Source organism: Delphinapterus leucas, chromosome 2, assembly GCF_059928025.1.
Source record: "Delphinapterus leucas isolate spDelLeu-1000000601 "Yukka" chromosome 2, BTC_Dleu_Yukka2, whole genome shotgun sequence".
NCBI classification, from domain to species: Eukaryota; Metazoa; Chordata; class Mammalia; order Artiodactyla; family Monodontidae; genus Delphinapterus; species Delphinapterus leucas.
The window spans coordinates 82,126,293-82,145,191 of NC_143130.1; the positions used below are offsets into that span (position 1 = coordinate 82,126,293).

General features: G+C 38.6%; 1 protein-coding gene across 1 annotated transcript; it reads left to right on the top strand.

Moving 5' to 3' along the window:
- Positions 1-384: 384 nt before the first annotated feature.
- Positions 385-18,604, top strand: RSL24D1 (ribosomal L24 domain containing 1). Its single transcript, XM_022579539.2, has 6 exons — positions 385-527; positions 10,255-10,368; positions 12,080-12,152; positions 14,863-14,926; positions 16,680-16,765; positions 17,726-18,604. Exons 1-6 carry the CDS (start codon positions 447-449, stop codon positions 17,797-17,799), a joined length of 492 nt encoding a protein of 163 aa, XP_022435247.1. The 5' UTR covers positions 385-446; the 3' UTR covers positions 17,800-18,604.
- Positions 18,605-18,899: the final 295 nt, after the last annotated feature.

Here is an 18,899-nt window from a genome sequence, read left to right on the forward strand (position 1 = left end):
GCAAGCCGGCTTGGGACTGGAATCATGGGCGGGGCTCGGGCCGCAGAGAAATGAGTTCCTGGAGACGAGCCACGTGTGGAGAGCCGTCTTGGGAAAAGCACAAACCAGAAACAAGATATACAAGACGTGAGTGAATGCTGACGTTATACGACACGGTGGGGAGGAAAACTAGAGGCTCGGACAGCCAGTTCAAAAGCCTGCGTAGAAACGCGGACTTCATCAGCGGGCGGCCGCACTCTGGGCCTGCGCCAAACGGCAGCGCTTTTGCTGGCGCGCCCGCGGGGTGGCGCTGTCACGTCCGGCTAGCTTTCCAGGGGCCCGCAAGAGCGAAGGAACACCGCCTTTTCCGGGTGGAGAACCGGAAAGAGAATCACTTCCCGTGGCGGGGCTACGTCACTTCCTCTTAAGCGCGGCGTCTGGCCGGGGCGTCCGCACGAGCGTTCAACATGCGGATTGAGAAGTGTTATTTCTGTTCGGGTCCTATTTACCCAGGCCACGGCATGATGTTCGTTCGCAACGATTGCAAGGTGAGACGGCCGGGAGTAGCGCGCGCTCCGCTGCGTTCCCGCCGGGCTGAAGCCGCGCCCGCTCGGCGCGGGGTTCCTCTACCCCTGCGTGGGGTTTGGTCTAGGATTTCGGCTCGTGGGGCTGGTTTTGCTAGCGGCTCCGACCTCGACCTCCCTCTTGGGAAAGGTTCTCCTGCCGGCGTCGCGACCGGAGCTGGCCACTAGGCCGCCGTTGGGCGAGGCTGGCTGCGATGTGGTTGAGGAGCGATTCCAGCCAGCGCCGTCGGGGAAGCTGGGAGTCTGTTTGCCCACTTTTGTACATGGGCCACGTTCTTCAGTTCGGTAAACTTTGTTGAACGCATGCCGGGTTAAGCATCATTGCTGAGGTCCGCGTCTGTACAGATGAATAAGACTTGGGGTCGGCCATAGTCTGTAGAGGTTGATAGAAATGTTGCATATGGCTTAATAGTAGAGTTATGTATTATGAAGCTGTTGGAGGTGTTTTGGAGAGGGTCGTCTGTAGAAAGGCACAGAAAGGAAGTGACGTTTATCCTGGATCTTGCGTTTTGCTTAAGAACGTGAGGAGAAGGCAATCTAGGTGGAAGGAAAACGAACAGTTTGAGCAAAGGCACAGAGGGGAGCAGCTACTTCTCTGTTTAGGGAAGTGACGGATTGTAGATGGTAATAGAGGCTTGGGGTAGGGCTATGATGAAGTACGGTTTCCACTGAATGTGTATCACTTTTTCATCATCATGAAATCGAAAGATCATAAGTTGGGGACCGTCTGTATAAGGCCTCTTTGTGAAAGACTTTATGAGTGATACATGAATTTGCCTTTCATACCGGAATGGATCTCATTCCTCTGTTTAACACATTGTTTCTCAGAATTAGACCTCTCTTGTATTTGCTTCTGAATCACTGGACACTCGTAGAGAATACTGATTCCTGGTTTCCACCAGATCTATTGAATTGGAATCTCTGGGGAGAGAGGAAGAGGAGCTAGGAATCTATATTCAGTGAGGTGATTTTGACATGCTAAAGAACTACAGTTCCTGTTTCATCACCTTATGTCTGTATTCTACATGAAAGATATTGACCTCACTAAATTAGGAGTAAGGGGTCTTGCCAAAAGTGTGGGACCAAAGCGATGTTTGGAAACTTGAAAGAGCATGTAAAAGATTTTTTTTTTTTTTTTTTGCGGTACGCGGGCCTCTCACTGTTGTGGCCTCTCCCGTTGTGGAGAACAGGCTCCGGACGCGCAGGCTCAGCGGCCATGGCTCACGGGCCTAGCCGCTCCGTGGCATGTGGGATCTTCCCGGACCGGGGCACGAACCAGTGTCCCCTGCATCGGCAGGCGGACTCTCAACCACTGCGCCACCAGGGAAGCCCCCATGTCTCTTTTTGAATTATGGTTTTCTCAGGGTATATGCCCAGTAGTGGGATTGCTGGGCCATATGGTAGTTCTATTTTTAGTTTTTTAAGAAACCTCAATAGTGTTCTCCCTAGTGGTTGTATCAATTTACATTCCCACCAACAGTGCAGGAGGGTTCCCTTTTCACCACACCCTTTCCAGCATTTATTGTTTCTAGATATTTTGCTAATGGCCATTCTGACCGGTGTGAGGTAATACCTCATTGTAGTTTTGACTTGCATTTCTCTAGTAATTAGTGATGTTGAGCATCTTTTCATGTGCATCTTGGCCATCTGTATGTATGTCTTCCTTGGTGAAGTGTCTATTTAGGTCTTCCACGCATTTTTTTTTTTTTTTTTTTTTTTTTTGCGGTACGCAGGCCTCTCACTGTTGTGGCCTTTCCCGTTGCGGAGAACAGACTCCGGACGCGCAGGCTTAGCGGCCATGGCTCACGGGTCTAGCCGCTCTGTGGCATGTGGGATCTTCCCGGACCGGGGCACGAGCCCGTGTCCCCTGCATCGGCAGGCGGACTCTCAACCACTGCGTCACCAGGGAAGCCCAAAAGATTTTTAATTCCTGCTCTCAGGAACATGACAAAGAATTTATAGCAATGAATGAAATGATTGTCAGGTTGGGGTGTAATGCCCAATGGGGTGGGCATTATGGCTTTGTGGATGATTTGGTCATCATGACTATGATTTTTGTCCATCAGTGTTTGTCAGCTGGGTATGGGAATTAGAAAGGATGATGGGAGCTATCTAGAGTTGTATGTTGATCTGGCAGACACAGTGGAAGTTCAAGTTGATGAGGAAGTCTATACTGCTAGCAAGGATAGTGTTCAATTAGCTGGGAGCTAGCTTGCTGTAGGGAAGACCAGTGTATCCAGAACAGAGTTGATTGGGGAAATAAGTAGAGGCCCTGAAGCACTAATGAAGAACAGGTACCTCATTTTTTTCTTTGTTGATGATTCCGAAATCTTTATCTCCTTAGTTCCAGGTCTGAATTTTCCGCTTGACAGGGAAATCCTGTTTGTACCTAACAGTGAGCCTACTGAGAGTGTTCCTTATTACCTCAAATCTTTTTGCTTTCTGAATTGATACTGTCATCCACCTAGACAGTTCTGCTAGAAACTGAGAGTCATCTTTGAATCTTTCACCGTTTATATCTAGCTATAGGTTCTATCCATTCTGCCTTTGCAAAGGAGAGTGGTGTCTTAGCTTTCTTTCTGCCCACCTGCCCTGGGTCCAGATTAGGCACTTGTCGCTTTTGTAGCCTCCTAACTAGTCTTTCTGCATTTATGCTCTTAGCTTTTGGGACCATCTTTCATAGAAACCTCCCCTCTTATGCTTCTCAGGTAGTTTCTTAAGAGTAGAATTAGTGCATTACTGCTCCGTATTTTCATAGTTTGCAAACAGGAAAAATATACGTACTCTTAAGGTGTGCTTAATAAATGTTTGTTGAATTAGTGGCATAAGAACTTGAAAATGTGGCATAAGAACTTGAAGGTGCTGAAGAACTTTGAGGCTCAGATGGATCATTTGTGTGCATGTTGAAGACTGAGGATGATGCCAGAGGACTAGGGTAAAAGGGAGATTTGAGTCTATGAAGCTTTGTCTCACACATAATCGTTTACCACCTACCCCACCATAGACTTAACGACTTCCTTAATGTGTACTTGCATATTACTTTATACTTGATTATTGTGTATAGTTATATCCCATTGTTTATATCCTAGTCTGTTCTTTATCTCTCTTGTTTGCAAAATGAGATTTTACCACATTGCTAGACTAAGCTTCTCAACGTAGGGCGTCATGTTTTAATTATTCTTGTATCTAGTACAACATCCAAGCACATAGTAGCTGCTCCTTATTTGGGGATTGAATCCCCATCCCATCTCAATGACTCCAGTCTCTTCAGATAATTCATTGTGCTTTTCAGGTGACGTCTGTTAGGTATGGAGTTCAAGTAGACTTGCCTGTAACTTCCCATTGGCTCTCTTTGGAACCGAGGAGACCTGGGACAAGTTCAGGCCTCTCATTAGGTGTGTCTCAGAAATGGGGATTTGTTTAGGAGTTATCTAGTAGGTATTAAACATTGAAGGCTTTTACTTAAAAAAGGTAATAGTACTTTGGCTGAAAATACTCAAAGAAATTTTACCAATAATGATTTTATAGCGAGTTACTCCAGAAGACTACCATATTCTCCTATTTTCTAGTTGGTTTGAAATTAATTCAAGAATGTAGACATGCTTTTACTCAAGTCTCCCAGGAGAGGGCTCTCCATGAGGTCAGGGCTTAGATCAGATTGATCTGGTATTGACCATTTTTAAGAAAACTATGTCCTAGTGTGTTTAGTGACCTATTTGAAGGTCTCCATAGAACAAAGTGTATATAAAATGAAAAGTATTTTGGTTTGTGATATATGCGTGTGTGTGTGTGTGTGTGAGTGTGTATGTTAGCTTGAAATGGTGATACCTTATTTTGACCTTTTTTTTTAATGGGTCACATTTTCTAGGTATGATAATTCAACTTAATTTTCTTTGCCAAGATCTACAAACTCAATTACTTTTTCTCTTCAGATTTCCTCTAGTAATACACACAAATTTCAATGTGTTCTAAGACAAAGTAAAAAAATGATACATTTTAGACTTATAAAATGAGTCCCAATAAGCCATTTCAGGAGCATGTTGAATGATCATTAAATTGTAAACACTATTAAAGGATCACATCTTTTGGGATGAAAGTGAAGAATTAAAGTAGTGAAGAATCTTCCTTAGTAGATCTCTGAATAAATACTTTAGAAAACAAATCTATAGTCAGTTTTAGTTGCTTTTTTGAAATTATTTTGTGCAGTGGTGGAAAGAACCAAAGGAAGTTTTAGAATGGTTGTTTGAAACTTTTAACTCCTTCCCCCCATTGAGGTATTTAGAAAGTGAATTTTGACAATTCTGAATTGCAAAGGGATTTAAATAAATGACTTTCCTTAAAACCGTTCCCTTCATTCAAGATCATTTGTAAGGTTTTACTATTATTCTATAAAAATGGTCGGTTTTTTTTTTGCAGTACGCGGGCCTCTCACTGTTGTGGCCTTTCCCGCTGCGGAGCACAGGCTCCGGACGCGCAGGCTCAGCGGCCATGGCTCACGGGCCCAGCAGCTCCGCGGCATGTGGGATCTTCCCGGACTGGGGCACGAACCCGTGTCCCCTGCATCGGCAGGTGGACTCTCAACCACTGTGCCACCAGGGAAGCCCTACAAATTTCCTTTTTAGCACTGCTTTCCCTGCATCCCTTAAGTATTGGTAGGCTTTGTTATCATTTTCATTCATGTCGAAATATTTTCTAATTTCCCTTGTGATTTCTTCTTTGCACCCTTGATTGTTTGAGTGCGTTGTTTAATTTCCACATGTTTGTGAATTTTCCAGATTTTTTTCTGTGATTGATTTCAGTTTCATTCTGTTGTGGTCAGAGAACATACTTTGTATTATTTTAGTCTTTTCAGATTTATTGAGACTTGTTTTGTGTTCTAAAATTATGGTCTCTTTTGGAGAATGTTGCATGTGCAGTTGGGAAGAATGTATATTCTACTGTTGAGTGGAGAGTTCTACTGATGTCTATTATGTCTGGTTGTTTTATAGCATTGTTCAAGTCCTCTGTTTCCTTATTGATCTTTTTGTTCTGACCGTTATTGAAAGTGGGGTATTTGAAGTTTCCAGTTGTTACTGTTGAACTATTTCTTCCTTCAATTCTGTTGGTGTTTTTTTTTTTTCTTTTGGTGCATATATATATATATATATTTTTTTTTTTTTATTGAAGTGTAGTTGATTTACAATGGTAGTTTCTGGTGTACAGCACAGTGATTCAGTTATATATTATACATATATATTACATATTTTTTTCATATTCTTTTCCATTATGATTTATTACAGGATATTGAATATAGTTCCCTGTGCTATGCAATAGGACCTTGTTGTTTATTCATTCTGTTGGGTTGGCCAAAAAGTTCGTTTGGTTAATGAATACATTTAATAAAGTTCTTGGTGAAAATGAAAAATGTGTGTTTTATTTTTACTTAAAACCGAATGAACTTTGTGGCCAACTCAGTGTATATAATAGTTTGCATCTGCTAGTCCCAAACTCTCAATCCAACCCTCTCCCATCCCCACTCCCCCTTCGCAACCACAGGTCTGTTCTCTATGCCTGTGAGTCTTTTTCTGTTTCATAGATAAGTTCATTTGTGTCATATTTTAGATTCCACACATAAGTGATATCCTATGGTATTTGTCCTTTTCTTTCTGACTTACTTCACTTAGTAGGATTATCTCTAGGTGCATCCATGTAGCTTCAAATGGCATTATTTCATTCTTTTTTTATATTCCATTGTGTATATATGTGTGTGTGTATACATATATATGATATTTGTATATATATATCATATATATATATGTCTCTCATATCTTCTTTATCCATTCTTCTGTCTGTGGACATTTAGCTTGTTTCCATGTCTTGGCTATTGTGAACAGTGCTGCTATGAACATATGAGTGCATATATCTTTTTGAATTATAGTTTTGTCCGGATATTTGCCCAGGAGTAGCATTGCTGGATCATATGGCAACTCTGCTTTTAGTTTTTTGAGGAACCTCCATACTGTTCTCCATAGTGGCTGCACCAATTTACTTTCACACCAACAGTGTAGGAAGGTTTCCTTTCTCCACACCCTCTCCGGCATTTGTTATCTGTAGACTTTTTTTTTTTTTTTTTTTGCGGTACGCAGGCCTCTCACTGTTGTGGCCTCTCCCGTTGTGGAGCACAGGCTCCGGACGCGCAGGCTCAGCGGCCATGGCTCACGGGCCTAGCCGCTCTGTGGCATGTGGGATCTTCCCGGACCGGGGCACGAACCCGTGTCCCCTTCATCGGCAGGCGGACTCTCAACCACTGCGCCACCAGGGAAGCCCATCTGTAGCCTTCTTTAATGATGGCCATTCTGACTGGTGTGACGTGGTACCTCACTGTAGTTTTGATTTGCATTTCTCTAATAATTAGCCACGTTGAGCATCTTTTCATGTTCCTGTTGGCCATCTGTATGTCATCTTTGGAGAAATGTCTGTTTAGATCTTCTGCCCATTTTTTGATTGGGTTGTTTGTTTTTTTGTTATTGAGTTGTATGAGCTATTGGTATATTTTGGAAATTAAGCCCTTGTTGGTCACATCAGTTGCAAATATTTTCTCCCAGTCTGTAGGTTGTCTTTTCATTTTGCTTATGGTTTCCTTTGCTGTGCAAAAGCTTGTAAGTTTGATTAGGTCCCATTTGTTTATTTTTGCTTTTATTTCTATTGCCTTGGTAGACTGACCTAATAAAACATTGGTACGATTTATGTCAGAAATTTTTGCCTGTGTTCTCTTCTAGGAGTTTTATGGTGTCATGTCTTATGTTTAAGTCTTTAAGCCATTTTGAGTTTATTTTTGTGTACGGTGTGAGGGTGTGTTGTAACTTCATTGATTTACATGCAGGTGCATATATGTTTTAAATTATATCTTCATGTTGGATTGACCCTTTTATCATTTTATGATGTCCTTTTTTGTCTTTTGTAACCATTTTTCTTAAGACTTATTTTGCCTGCTATTAGTATAACTACTAATATAGTTATACTATATAAACAGTATAACTACTGTTATGCTGTCCTGTAGACAGCATATAGATGGATCTTTTTTTAAAAAAAATATTTTATTTTTGGCTGCGTTGGGTCTTTGTTGGTGCATGCGGGCTTTCTCTGGTTGCAGGGAGCAGGGGCTATTCTTTGTTGCAGTACGTGGGCTTCTCATTGCGGTGGCTTCTCTTGTTGCAGAGCACGGACTCTAGGCTCATGGGCTTCAGTAGCTGTGGCTTGTGGACTCTAGAGCGCAGGCTCAGTAATTGTGGTGCACAGGCTTAGTTGCTCCGTGGCATGTGGGATCTTCCCGGACCAGGGCTTGAACCTGTGTCCCCTGCATCGGCAGGCGGATTCTTAACCACTGAGCCACCAGGGAAGTCCCAGGATGGATCATTTTTAAAATTCATCCTGCCAATTTCTGCCTTTTCATTGGAGAAGTTGATTTATTTACGTTTAAAGTAATTACCAGTAAGGAAGGACTTCTGCCATTTTTGATATTTGTTTTCTGTGCCATGTCTTTTTTCTTCCTCAGTTCTTCTTATTACTGTCTTCCTTTATGACTGCTTTTTCTGTAGTGTACTGTTGCGATTCCCTTCTTGTTTCTTTGTATATTTTAAGTTTTAGTAACTTTCTTAATGGTTAGTCTGGTGACTACAATTAATCTTAATTTCCAGTGATGTAGATTTATAATTATTGTTTTATACAATTGTCTTTTAAATTAAATCTTATGAAAAAAGAGGAGTCACTAACTAGAAATTCATTAATACTGACCTTTATACTCACCTATTTAGTTACCTTTACTGGTGTTCTTTATTTCTTCTTGTGGATTCGTTACTGCCCATTGTCCTTTCATTTCGGCCTGAAGGACTCCCTTTAGCATTTCTTGTAGGGCAGTGGCAACAAACTCTAAATTCGTTTTTATTGAGGTGAGATTTACATAACATAAAATTTACCATCTTATTTTTATTAAGTTATAATTGACGTACATTAGTTCCATGTGTACAACATAATGATTTGATATTTATATACATTGTGAAATGGTAACCACAGTAAGTCTAGTTAACATTTGTCACCATTACCTTGTTACAGAATTTATTTTACTGTGATGAGAACTGTTAAAATCTACTCTCTTAGCAACTTTCAAATTTGCAATACAGTCTATTAACTGTAGTCATCATGCTGTATATTACATCCCCATGACTTATTTTTTTTATAACTGGAAGTTTGTATCTTCTGACTCCCTTCACCCATTTTGCCCACCTCTCCCCCTTCCCTCAGTCTCTAACCACCACCAATTTATTCTCTGTATCTGTGAGCTTTGTGTTTTTGTTTTTTTAGATCCCACATGTAAGTGATATCGTACATACGGTATTTGTCTTCCTCTGTCTGCTTATTTTACCTAGCATAATGCCCTCAAGATCCATCCATGTTGTTGTAAACAGCAAGATTTCCTTCCTTTTTTCTTTGGCTGTGCCACGTGGCTTGTGGGATCTTAGTTCCCCAACCAGGGATCGAACCCGGGCCCCCTGCCATGGAAGCACCCAGTCCTAACCACTGGACCACCAGGGAATTCCCAAGATTTCCTTCTTTTTTATGGTTGAATAATGTTCCATTATATATATATGTCATATTTACAGTGGCATGAATAGTATTTTATTGTATATATACACATTTTTCTTTGTCCATTTATCTCTAGATGCACACTTAGGTTGTTTCCATATCTTGGCTATTGTAAGTAATGCTGCAATGAACATAGACATGCATATATCTTTTCAAATTAGTATTTCTGTGTTCTTTGGGTAAATACCCAGAAGTGGAATAGCTGGATCATATAGTAGTCCTGTTCTTTTTCTGAAGCATTTCCATAATGTTTTCCATAGTGACTGCAGCACTTTACAATCCCACCGACAATTAACAAGCGTTCCCTTTTCTCCACATCCTCTCCAACACTTGTTACTTCTTGTCTTTTTGAAAATAGCCATTCTAACTGTGGTTTTGATTTTCATTTCTCTGATTAGTGATGTTGAGCATCTTTTTATGTACCTGTTGGCCATCTGTCTTTTTTAGGAAAGTGTCTATTCAGGTCTTCTGCCCATTTTTTAATTGTATTGTTTGTTTGTTTGCTATTGAATAGTATGAGTTCTTTACATATTTTGGATATTAACCCTTCATCAGATATATGATTTGCAAATATTTTATCCCATTCAGTAGGTTGCCTTTTCATTTTTTGTTTGTTTGTCTTTGTTTTTGTTTTGTGATCCTCTCACTGTTGTGGCCTCTCCCGCTGCAGAGCACAGGCTCCGGACGCGCAGGCTCAGCGGCCATGGCTCGCGGGCCCAGCCGCTCCGCGGCATGTGGGGTCTTCCCGGACCGGGGCACGAACCCGTGTCCCCTGCATCGGCAGGCGGACTCTCAACCACTGCGCCACCAGGGAAGCCCCAATGGTCGTTTTTAACCATATTTTTGGGGCCCCCAATCTTTAGTTGTGATGCTGTTTTAGTCAAAAAATAGTTCAATTTCCATTTTATGTGATATGTCTCACACATTTCTAAATGGTGTTTTGAGTAAGTAGAAGCAGTTGTGAGTGAGAACCATTGTTACTTCTCAGACTTTATAGTATATTTTGTTTGGTAGGATAACATCCTATGGTATAAAATTTTTTAATATTGACTTTTCGCTTTTCTTGTAGGTGTTCAGATTCTGTAAATCCAAGTGTCATAAAAACTTTAAAAAGAAGCGCAATCCTCGCAAGGTCAGGTGGACCAAAGCATTCCGGAAAGCAGCTGGTAAAGAGCTCACAGTGGTGAGTACGGTTAGCTATCAGTATAGTTTTTACAGTTTTCAAAATTTTAACTTTTGGGTGGGAGATGTGATTTCATTAACTCTAACAAGGCTTCCTATAGAATGGTTAATGAGTGACTTATTTGCATTTGGGTTTGGTAATCTCATTCTCACATGATCCTCAGAACCATAAATCTGTAGAATTCTGAAAAGGAAAAAAATTCCTAATCTAGTTTGTAAAAGTGATTTTTCTTATTCTCGAAAAAGTATTTTTAGCTCTTGCAACAAGGGGAGAATTATTTAAATGGATTGAAGCTGGAAATTGCTACTTAAGGGTTTTGAAAGGAGGTTAAGAGATTAAAGGGTTCAGTGAGGGTTCAGATGAGGTTTGTAGTAGACTCATTTATCAGTTTCTTGATTTCTTTAGCAGGACTCTGTGTCTGAGAGCAGAGAGCTTAGTTCATAATGGCAGTGTAAGGAGGAATAGTGAGGAATCAGGGGTGAGGGAGTTCCATGGGGCAAGCCCCCACCATCATATTGCTGTTAATTGAGTTGGTGTAAGGACCTGGTGAAGCTTATCTGCACTCGATCCTTAAAAAGGGAGGAGGGGAAGCTGCTGCACAGGCTACCTTTGAGGGAGGGAGAGCTTTCAACTGTCCCCTTCTGCCGGACTTCCTCTTCCCCCAAACCCATGACTCTTTCCCACCTCGCCACTCCTTAAAGACAGTATCTAAGTAGTTGCTATGAAGCCCTTTCCTGTCTTTCTCGACACCTGAGGTTCTTCAGTGAACATAAAGAATATTTTTTGACAACACATAAGGCCAAATCATAATTGTCACAAAAGTAATTTTCACTGTGGACGAATAGATATGTTGCGTCTCAAATACAGGTGGCAACTGTATGAGTGAAGAAAGGATGCTGGGTCATAGTCATTTGCTGGTGACCACTTACCTTATCATGGCTGAGGTTACTGTGATCTGAACAGAGGCATGTGTATATAAATGAAATAGCCAAGTGCAGAGTTAATGCTGTTCCATATGCCAGAGTCTGATAGATTTGAAAACTAAGAAGTATCTGTAGTTTTTCCAAAATTATTTTGCATGTTTTGAGATAAATAGGATTGTTAATTGTCAAAATATCAACTACATTTGGAGGGGACTAAAGAATTTCAGGCTGAAGCTTACATCATGCAGAGTAGTACCACATTATTTGAAGATGTGGTTTCAACTCTGTGCTGTAACACAAAGGTTTATAGGTATGGAAATATATAAACATGCTAGGTATTTTTGTTGAACCATATGCAGTTCTCAGTGTTTGACTTTTTGATCTATGGGAAAAGGAAATTTCATATGGTTCAAACTAATATAAAGTTTTCTGGTGTGAGTCTCATCTAGGATAGGAAATTAGGGAAGCTTTTTTAGTTCGTTTATAATCCCCATGATTGTTATAGGCCCCTATGAGGGATGGTGGTGATCCTCTCCCCTCCCCTCCCCTCCCCTCCCTTTGAGAATCACTCATACATAGACAGACGTTTTCAATAGGGCTGTCTTGTACATCGTGGTATTTAAAGGAGAAAAAGGTTGAAAACTTGTATCCTCTGGGATCACCCCGGGGGAAATCTTAATATGTGCCCATAGCTTGAAACACTTAGAACTTTTGTGAAAAGGAGAAAAAGTTTTAAGAAATGCTTCCTTTCTACCTCTCTTAAAACCGTATTTCTCTTCTTCTTACAGGATAATTCATTTGAATTTGAAAAACGTAGAAATGAACCTGTCAGATACCAGCGAGAGCTGTGGAATAAAACCAGTAAGTCACAAGGACTACCGGGGATTTTCAGGAGACACTGGTTTGGGATATTACCGTAACTTTAATATCAGTTGGTTGTTTAAATATTAAATTTCTTCTTTTCATCAGTTAGCTTTTATACACTTTTATCCTTATTTTAATGGCTCTGTTGTATTTGTGGGTTTTTTAAATAAGCTATCCCAAATCCTTTTCAGAATTGGCTGATGTATCCATTATAAAAATGACATAATTATTAAATTTGATATTACTTGAAGTGCCTACACAGAAATATAAAAACATTCAAATATCTGGGGAAAAAAATAGAGATGTAGAATACTTTTGGGGGGTGAGTGTGGCATAGTTAAAATATACAAAAAACCTAACACACTTTATAAGTTTAGATAATTTGGTTTAGGGATATAAGTATTGTTTTCTGTATACCTAATAAAACTTAGTGATTCTGTAAAGTTAAAAAGTACAGCATGTAAGGTGATAATTACAAATTTTCTAAGAGAACTTCTAAGTGCTTGACTTGGGTAAAAATGAAGCTATAGGCTACTGAAACTAAAAGCAGTAATGTTTAATTCTTATCTACCTACCTACCTATCTCTGTTTTGTTTACTTATTTAAGTAAGCAGAGGCTTTAATTTAAAAAAATTCTCATGTGGTAAAACGTAGTTCCTTAAGCTAGCTTGTAGATTCCACTATGTCTCTATGTGTGTTTGTTTGAGGCCCTTGGCCTTGCCTTTTCTCCTTCCCCCATGCCTGCTTTTGCAGCCTTCAGCCATTTCTAGTCTTGGGTGTGGAGGTGATGTAGTTTGTTAACTAGAAGTCGCTAAGACTTAGAATTCTACCAACTTTATTGGTCTCTAATGGATTATTGGCAGGGCATACTTTTCAACACCTTTTCACCAGTTAGTCACAAGACTTCAGAGGAAGAGTTGGAAAGTTATGGGCCTTTGTAGTAGCATTTGACACCCTCTAAAGCCTTGTTTATCTTCCTGAACTGTGTGGAAAAATCAGAGTCCCAATGGGGAATTGCCTAAGTATTCTGCCCCTTGGTGTGCTTGTTTGGTTTTTTTTATCTTTTTAAAAAATAAGGTCTTTCCCTTCTGTTTTGTAATTAGAGGAGGAGTTAATTTCTGATTAGCAGTTGGTTTTATTGGGTTTATTTAGTAAGGAAATAACACTGATTCAAACGCAAGGATTTCTGAAGAGATTAATAGGATTTTTTAAATTGAGATTATAATTGACATATTAGTTTCAGGTGCACAGCACAATGATTCGATATTTGTATATATTGTGAAATGATCACCAAAGTAAGTCTGGTTAACATCTACACCATACATAGCTAATTTTCATAGGATTATTAAATTGATTCCTAAAGGTACTCTTGGCAGGGACATTATTGGAAGATCCTAAAGCATTTCTGGACCCCATTGAGTTTTATTTCACTTTGGCCTTTGTTTTCTTTTTTGTTACTACTTGAAGATAGCAGCTCCAGACCATTTTTACCTATAACTACTTTTATTTGATGGGTATTCAGCTTGATATGGAAACTAAGGTACATATTTTAGTCATCTGTGGATCTTCAGTTACTAAGATCCTCTGTGCTGGTATCATGATGTTTATGTTGTTCCTGAGAAATACTGTGTGTTCTCTAAGATGTTGTCTCCTTTACCAATAACCACTGACTCTAGCATACAAAGATGAACAGGGCATACACAGTCCCTGATCTCTCAGTGCATTTTACTGAGTACTCTATTTTATGGTTTCTGTTAGACAGTAATTGGTTTAGGTATTATCACAGAGCCTCATTCATTTGCCCCACTCAGATCCACAGACTACACTTTAAGAATCTGGATTGGGAATTGTGCTATTTAGTATGGTAGCCACTAGCCCCAGGGGCTACTGAGCAATTAAAATGTGACTAGCCTGAATTGAGATGTTCTGTAAATATAAAATACATGCTGGATTTTGAATACTTAGTATGAAAACAAGCATAAAATATCTCAGTAATAATTTTTTATATTAATTACATGTTGAACTGACAGTATTTTGGCTATGTTGGGTTAAACAAAATCTATCTTAAATTTAATTTCAAACTGTTCCTTTTTACTTTTTTAAAAAAAGTGGCTACTAGAAAATTCTAAATTACGTATGTGATTTATCTTACATTGGCCAGTGCTGTTATAGATTCTAGAGTAGTTGGACTCAACTCCCTTATAGCCAAGGCTCCTCTACACATTTTCTGAAACAGTTGGGTTTTGGTGGTTAAGAACGTGGCAGATTGATTGGTTCATTCTACCAGTGTTCATCATGTGCAGATCATACCCTAGGCACTTGAAGAAAAAGTGGCTTTTATGCCAAGGTAGAGTCTATTGATGGAGATGACAAGCTAAGAATGGGATTAACTGCCATTAATCCAAGTTCTCTGTAGAATAAAATTTGAAAAGCGTTGGACTGGTTTCAAGTACAAGAAAAATTTAGTAGTAAAGGCTTTTGCAAAATAAAAGTTAGAGAAATGATACGTGGGAAAGAGTCAACAGTGATATCAGCCAAGGGTGCATACCTTTTGTCAGCTATTTTAGTAGGAATTGTTTTTGAGGTGAGTTTTTTGTTGAGTTTAATCCACTTCTTAGCCACAGTAAAGAAAGCTCCTGTTGGTTATAATCATCCTGCTTGAATGAATGTACATAAATTTGTTAACATTTATGAATTTTTTTTGTAGTTGATGCAATGAAGAGAGTTGAAGAGATCAAACAGAAACGCCAGGCTACATTTATAATGAACAGGTATGAATATTTAAAATATCTTTATTTTCATGTAACTTCAAACTTTCAAAAATATAAAGAAGTCTTGTATATTCTGTTAGCATTTTGCCAAATTTACTTTAACTCTGTGCGTAGTAAGTTGAAGACATGATACCTTTTCCTCCTAAGTATGCTTCTCTCTCTCTCTCTCTCATCTATATATATATCCTAAAAATAGTATGTTCTTTTTCTCTGGGATTTTAAAATTGAGGTATAATTGACACACAACATTAGTTTCAGGTGTATAGCCTAAGAACATGCTCTTAATAACCACAGTATAGTTAAATCAGACATTTAACACTGCTAAAATACTATAGACCTTACTAGATTTACCTGTTGTTCCAATCATGTCCTTCATAGCAGAAAATCCTGGATCATGCATTACATTTAGTGGTCATATCTCCTCAAGCTCCTTTAATCCAAACAGTTTCTCACCTTTGTCTTAGATGACATTGGCCTGTTTGAAGAGTACAGGTCAGTCATTTCATAGAATGTTCCCCGGTTTTTGTTTGATGTTTTCTTCGTGATTAGATTCAGGTCCCTTTGGCCAGAACATCATAGAAGTGTGTCCCCCTTAAGCACCCCAGCAGAGGCACCTGTTGTCCCTTACTGGTGATGTTAACTTTCATTGCTTGGTTAAAGTAGTGTCTGCCAGTTTTCTCCACTGGAAAGTTACTGTTTTTTTCCCCCTTTTTAATCAGTACATATCTTGAGGGAGACACATTGAGACTCGGCAAAGAGCCTGTTACGCCTCAAACTGATACCTACTGGTTTTCGCATCCATTAGAGTTCTGCCTGAATCTGTTACTACTGTGATTGTTGCCAAATGGTGGTTTTTCTGATTTCATCATTTCTTCTCCGTTTATTAGTTGACCTTCTTATCTAATAAAGAGCATTTTCCTTTTTCCCCAGTTCCAAAATTTATTCATTTATTCACATCATATCGGTGTGTATTCATTAATTCTTATTGTATTCAATGAGTTATATAATTCTTTGTCATTATTTTGATGTTCTAAGTGTCCCAAGTTGGCCAGTGAGAATTCCTTCAGGCAGGCTGTGTGTCATTTTGACAGTTCCTCACCATTCTTTGAGTCCTTTCCCTTCTTTGAGTCCTTTCTTGCTTTTTGCTTTATGGCTAATAAGATTTTCCCTGCCCCAGCTTGGAATTGGCCATTTCTTTAGAAGGGGCATCACTTTTGATCTAGTCACCATAAAAGTCATAGAAAAGCATGCATCAACAGCTTTCTGGCTTAAAAAAAAATTTTTTTTTGAAGCATTACAAAAAAGGACCCAAATGCTTGAGAACTAGTCTGGTAGCTTTTTTTGTTGAATGTCTTGTGTTTTGTGCTCTTGTAATTACTGAATGATTTAAAAAATTAGGTAACACAGAGACTACAAATCTTTCTCCTCAAATGGAGAACACAGACACTTTAATAATTAGAGATTCTTACTCTGTGTAATCTCTGAGACTTGTTAATTCTTTGTTTCAATCACATCCCTTCATTCACTGAGCAAATATCTTTTCAACCCCTGTTTTATTCCTGACTAGGTGCTAAGAATACAGTGAATGAACAAATTGGGAGTGCAGGAATCATGTTTAAGCTAATTAGGAACAAGAAATGAATTGTGTTCCCATTGCTCATTTGTGTGGCTAACTTAATACAATTTTTTACAAATTAGGAATTAATGTCTTTTAAAGAGATTTTAGTAACTGAAATTTTGGCCTTTATCCTAGGTTGAAGAAAAATAAAGAACTACAGAAAGTTCAGGACATTAAAGAAGTGAAGCAAAACATCCATCTTATCCGGGCCCCTCTTGCAGGTAAGTACTGCATTGTGCAGGAGTTCTCTGCCTTAAGTAGAGAAATGAAAAATCTGGATTGTTGTGGTCCATGTAATTGGGTACCAACCAACTTTTTATTTTCATGTAAATGTTCTCCCTCATTTATGATATGACTGTTTATAAAGATAATTTAGTGTGTTTCCCAGTTCCAGTCAATTTGTTGCGTATGGTGTTTCTTTTCTCCCTTCATAAAATCCTAGCTTCCACAAAATCCAAGTTAATCATAAACGATTTGAGTAATAATTTAATAGATGATTTTGCCTCATACCTGTTTTGATTAATGTTTTATATTAGTAGCTCTCAGACTTCATTTGGTGTGGGAGTTACTTGGGGGACTTAGTATGTAAACATAGAGGTCTAAGCCCCTTGAGTTTGGACCTCTGTTCTTTACTAGCTCTCCAGGTGAGTCTGAACTTCAGTTTGAGAACTACAGTTTTGTATTAAAAACCCTCCTTATGCTTATGTAACTTACAGTTAGGCACTCACAGTTAGGCACTCACTTGAGCAGTTGCTTGTGTGCATAATTTCTTTTGTGAGATGCTAGGAAACCACTCTTTTTACTCAGCTGGTGCCCAGTACAATCTGTTAAAAGGAGAGAAATTTTGGTGAGATATAGCTATGCCTAAACCTTAGTAAAGTCAAATCCTATAACCACATATTGGGTAGATTTATGCAAAGGTCCTAGCTAGGTTGTTTTTGTACCAAATTTTTTTTAAAAACGACAAAATCCTGGAGCATTGTTTCACATATAGATAATATGGACTGACAGACACCCAAAAAACAATAGGAATGAACCATTGTTACCTAAGTTTTTAGGTAACCCTCTTTGAGGTAGGTAGTACAGTGTTAAGATCAGAGACCCTGGTTCAAGGTGGCCAGGGTTCACATCCCAGCTCTTTGTCAAGAGTTTAATTTCTTTCTTTTTTTTTTTTTTTTAAGGCAAAGAAAAGCAGCTGGAAGACAGAATGGTGCAGAAATTACAACAGGATGTGGACATGGAAGATGTTTCTTAGAACTCTTACTGTCTGTAACCATTTCTATAAGTGCATCTGGAAATCTCCTTTGGAGACATAGAACTTCTAAATTATTGGGTTTTTTTTCATATAAGGTCACTCATATGAAAGGGGATTAAAGTACTTCCTTCCTACATTGGTCTCTACAGAACAGCAGATGTGGATGCTTGATTGCATCTCAACGTTAAGCCTTCACTGAGAGAGAACACTTTTGTAAGTCATGAAAATTGTTTGTAAATACAGAAGTGAATTGTGGACATAAAATGGTCATGCCATTTGGTTAATGGCACTAGGCAGCATTTATGTAACAATTAATGACAAATTCATGACGAGTTATATGTAAAATAAAACTTTCATTGCAGTAAAATTCCTTTTCTAGAAGGGATACAGCAAGGAACTAACAATCTGTATGATAATTAGCCTCTAGTAATTTCTTTTGATTTTAGTACTTCTGGTTTTGGTTTATTAGCTTCTTAGAAGAACATAATGGTCTAATATATTGAAGCCTAATTATGTTGGACCGTTTTGATCTGGTTTTAACTATTGTGATTGATAGGCATTTGTGGATGTTGGGGGTGAGTTGAATATTCTGTTCCTGAAATGGAACTATATAATTTCTACTTTGGAGAATACTCACTTCTAAGTTGAGATTCCTAGTAGAATAAGCTTTATTTTTCTAGGCGTCCACCTATTAAAAATTTTTTGTGTGGTTTTCTTTTTAAAAACTCCTTAATTGTTTGTGGAAAATTGGACGTATGGGTAACACATTATAGATTATTTGCACATAAAATTGTTTCTGAAGTAATTGCCTACGTATTTATTATTTAAAAGTACTAAACAAAAGGTATGAAGTTTGCTCACACATACTAAGAAGTAGGAGATACATTTAGAGAGAAATGTATATTTTATACTTCATGTTTTCTTATTTTTACATTACTTATGAGTAAGTATGTTTAGAGTATTAGGTAACTCAGGTTTTTTTTTTTTTAGGACAAAATTTAGAATAAATTCCAAGTTTTAAGGTTATATAATTATATAGTTGTGGCTAAATTTTTATTTTAGTATTAGATAGTAAAAAGTGGACTGATCACTGGACCACG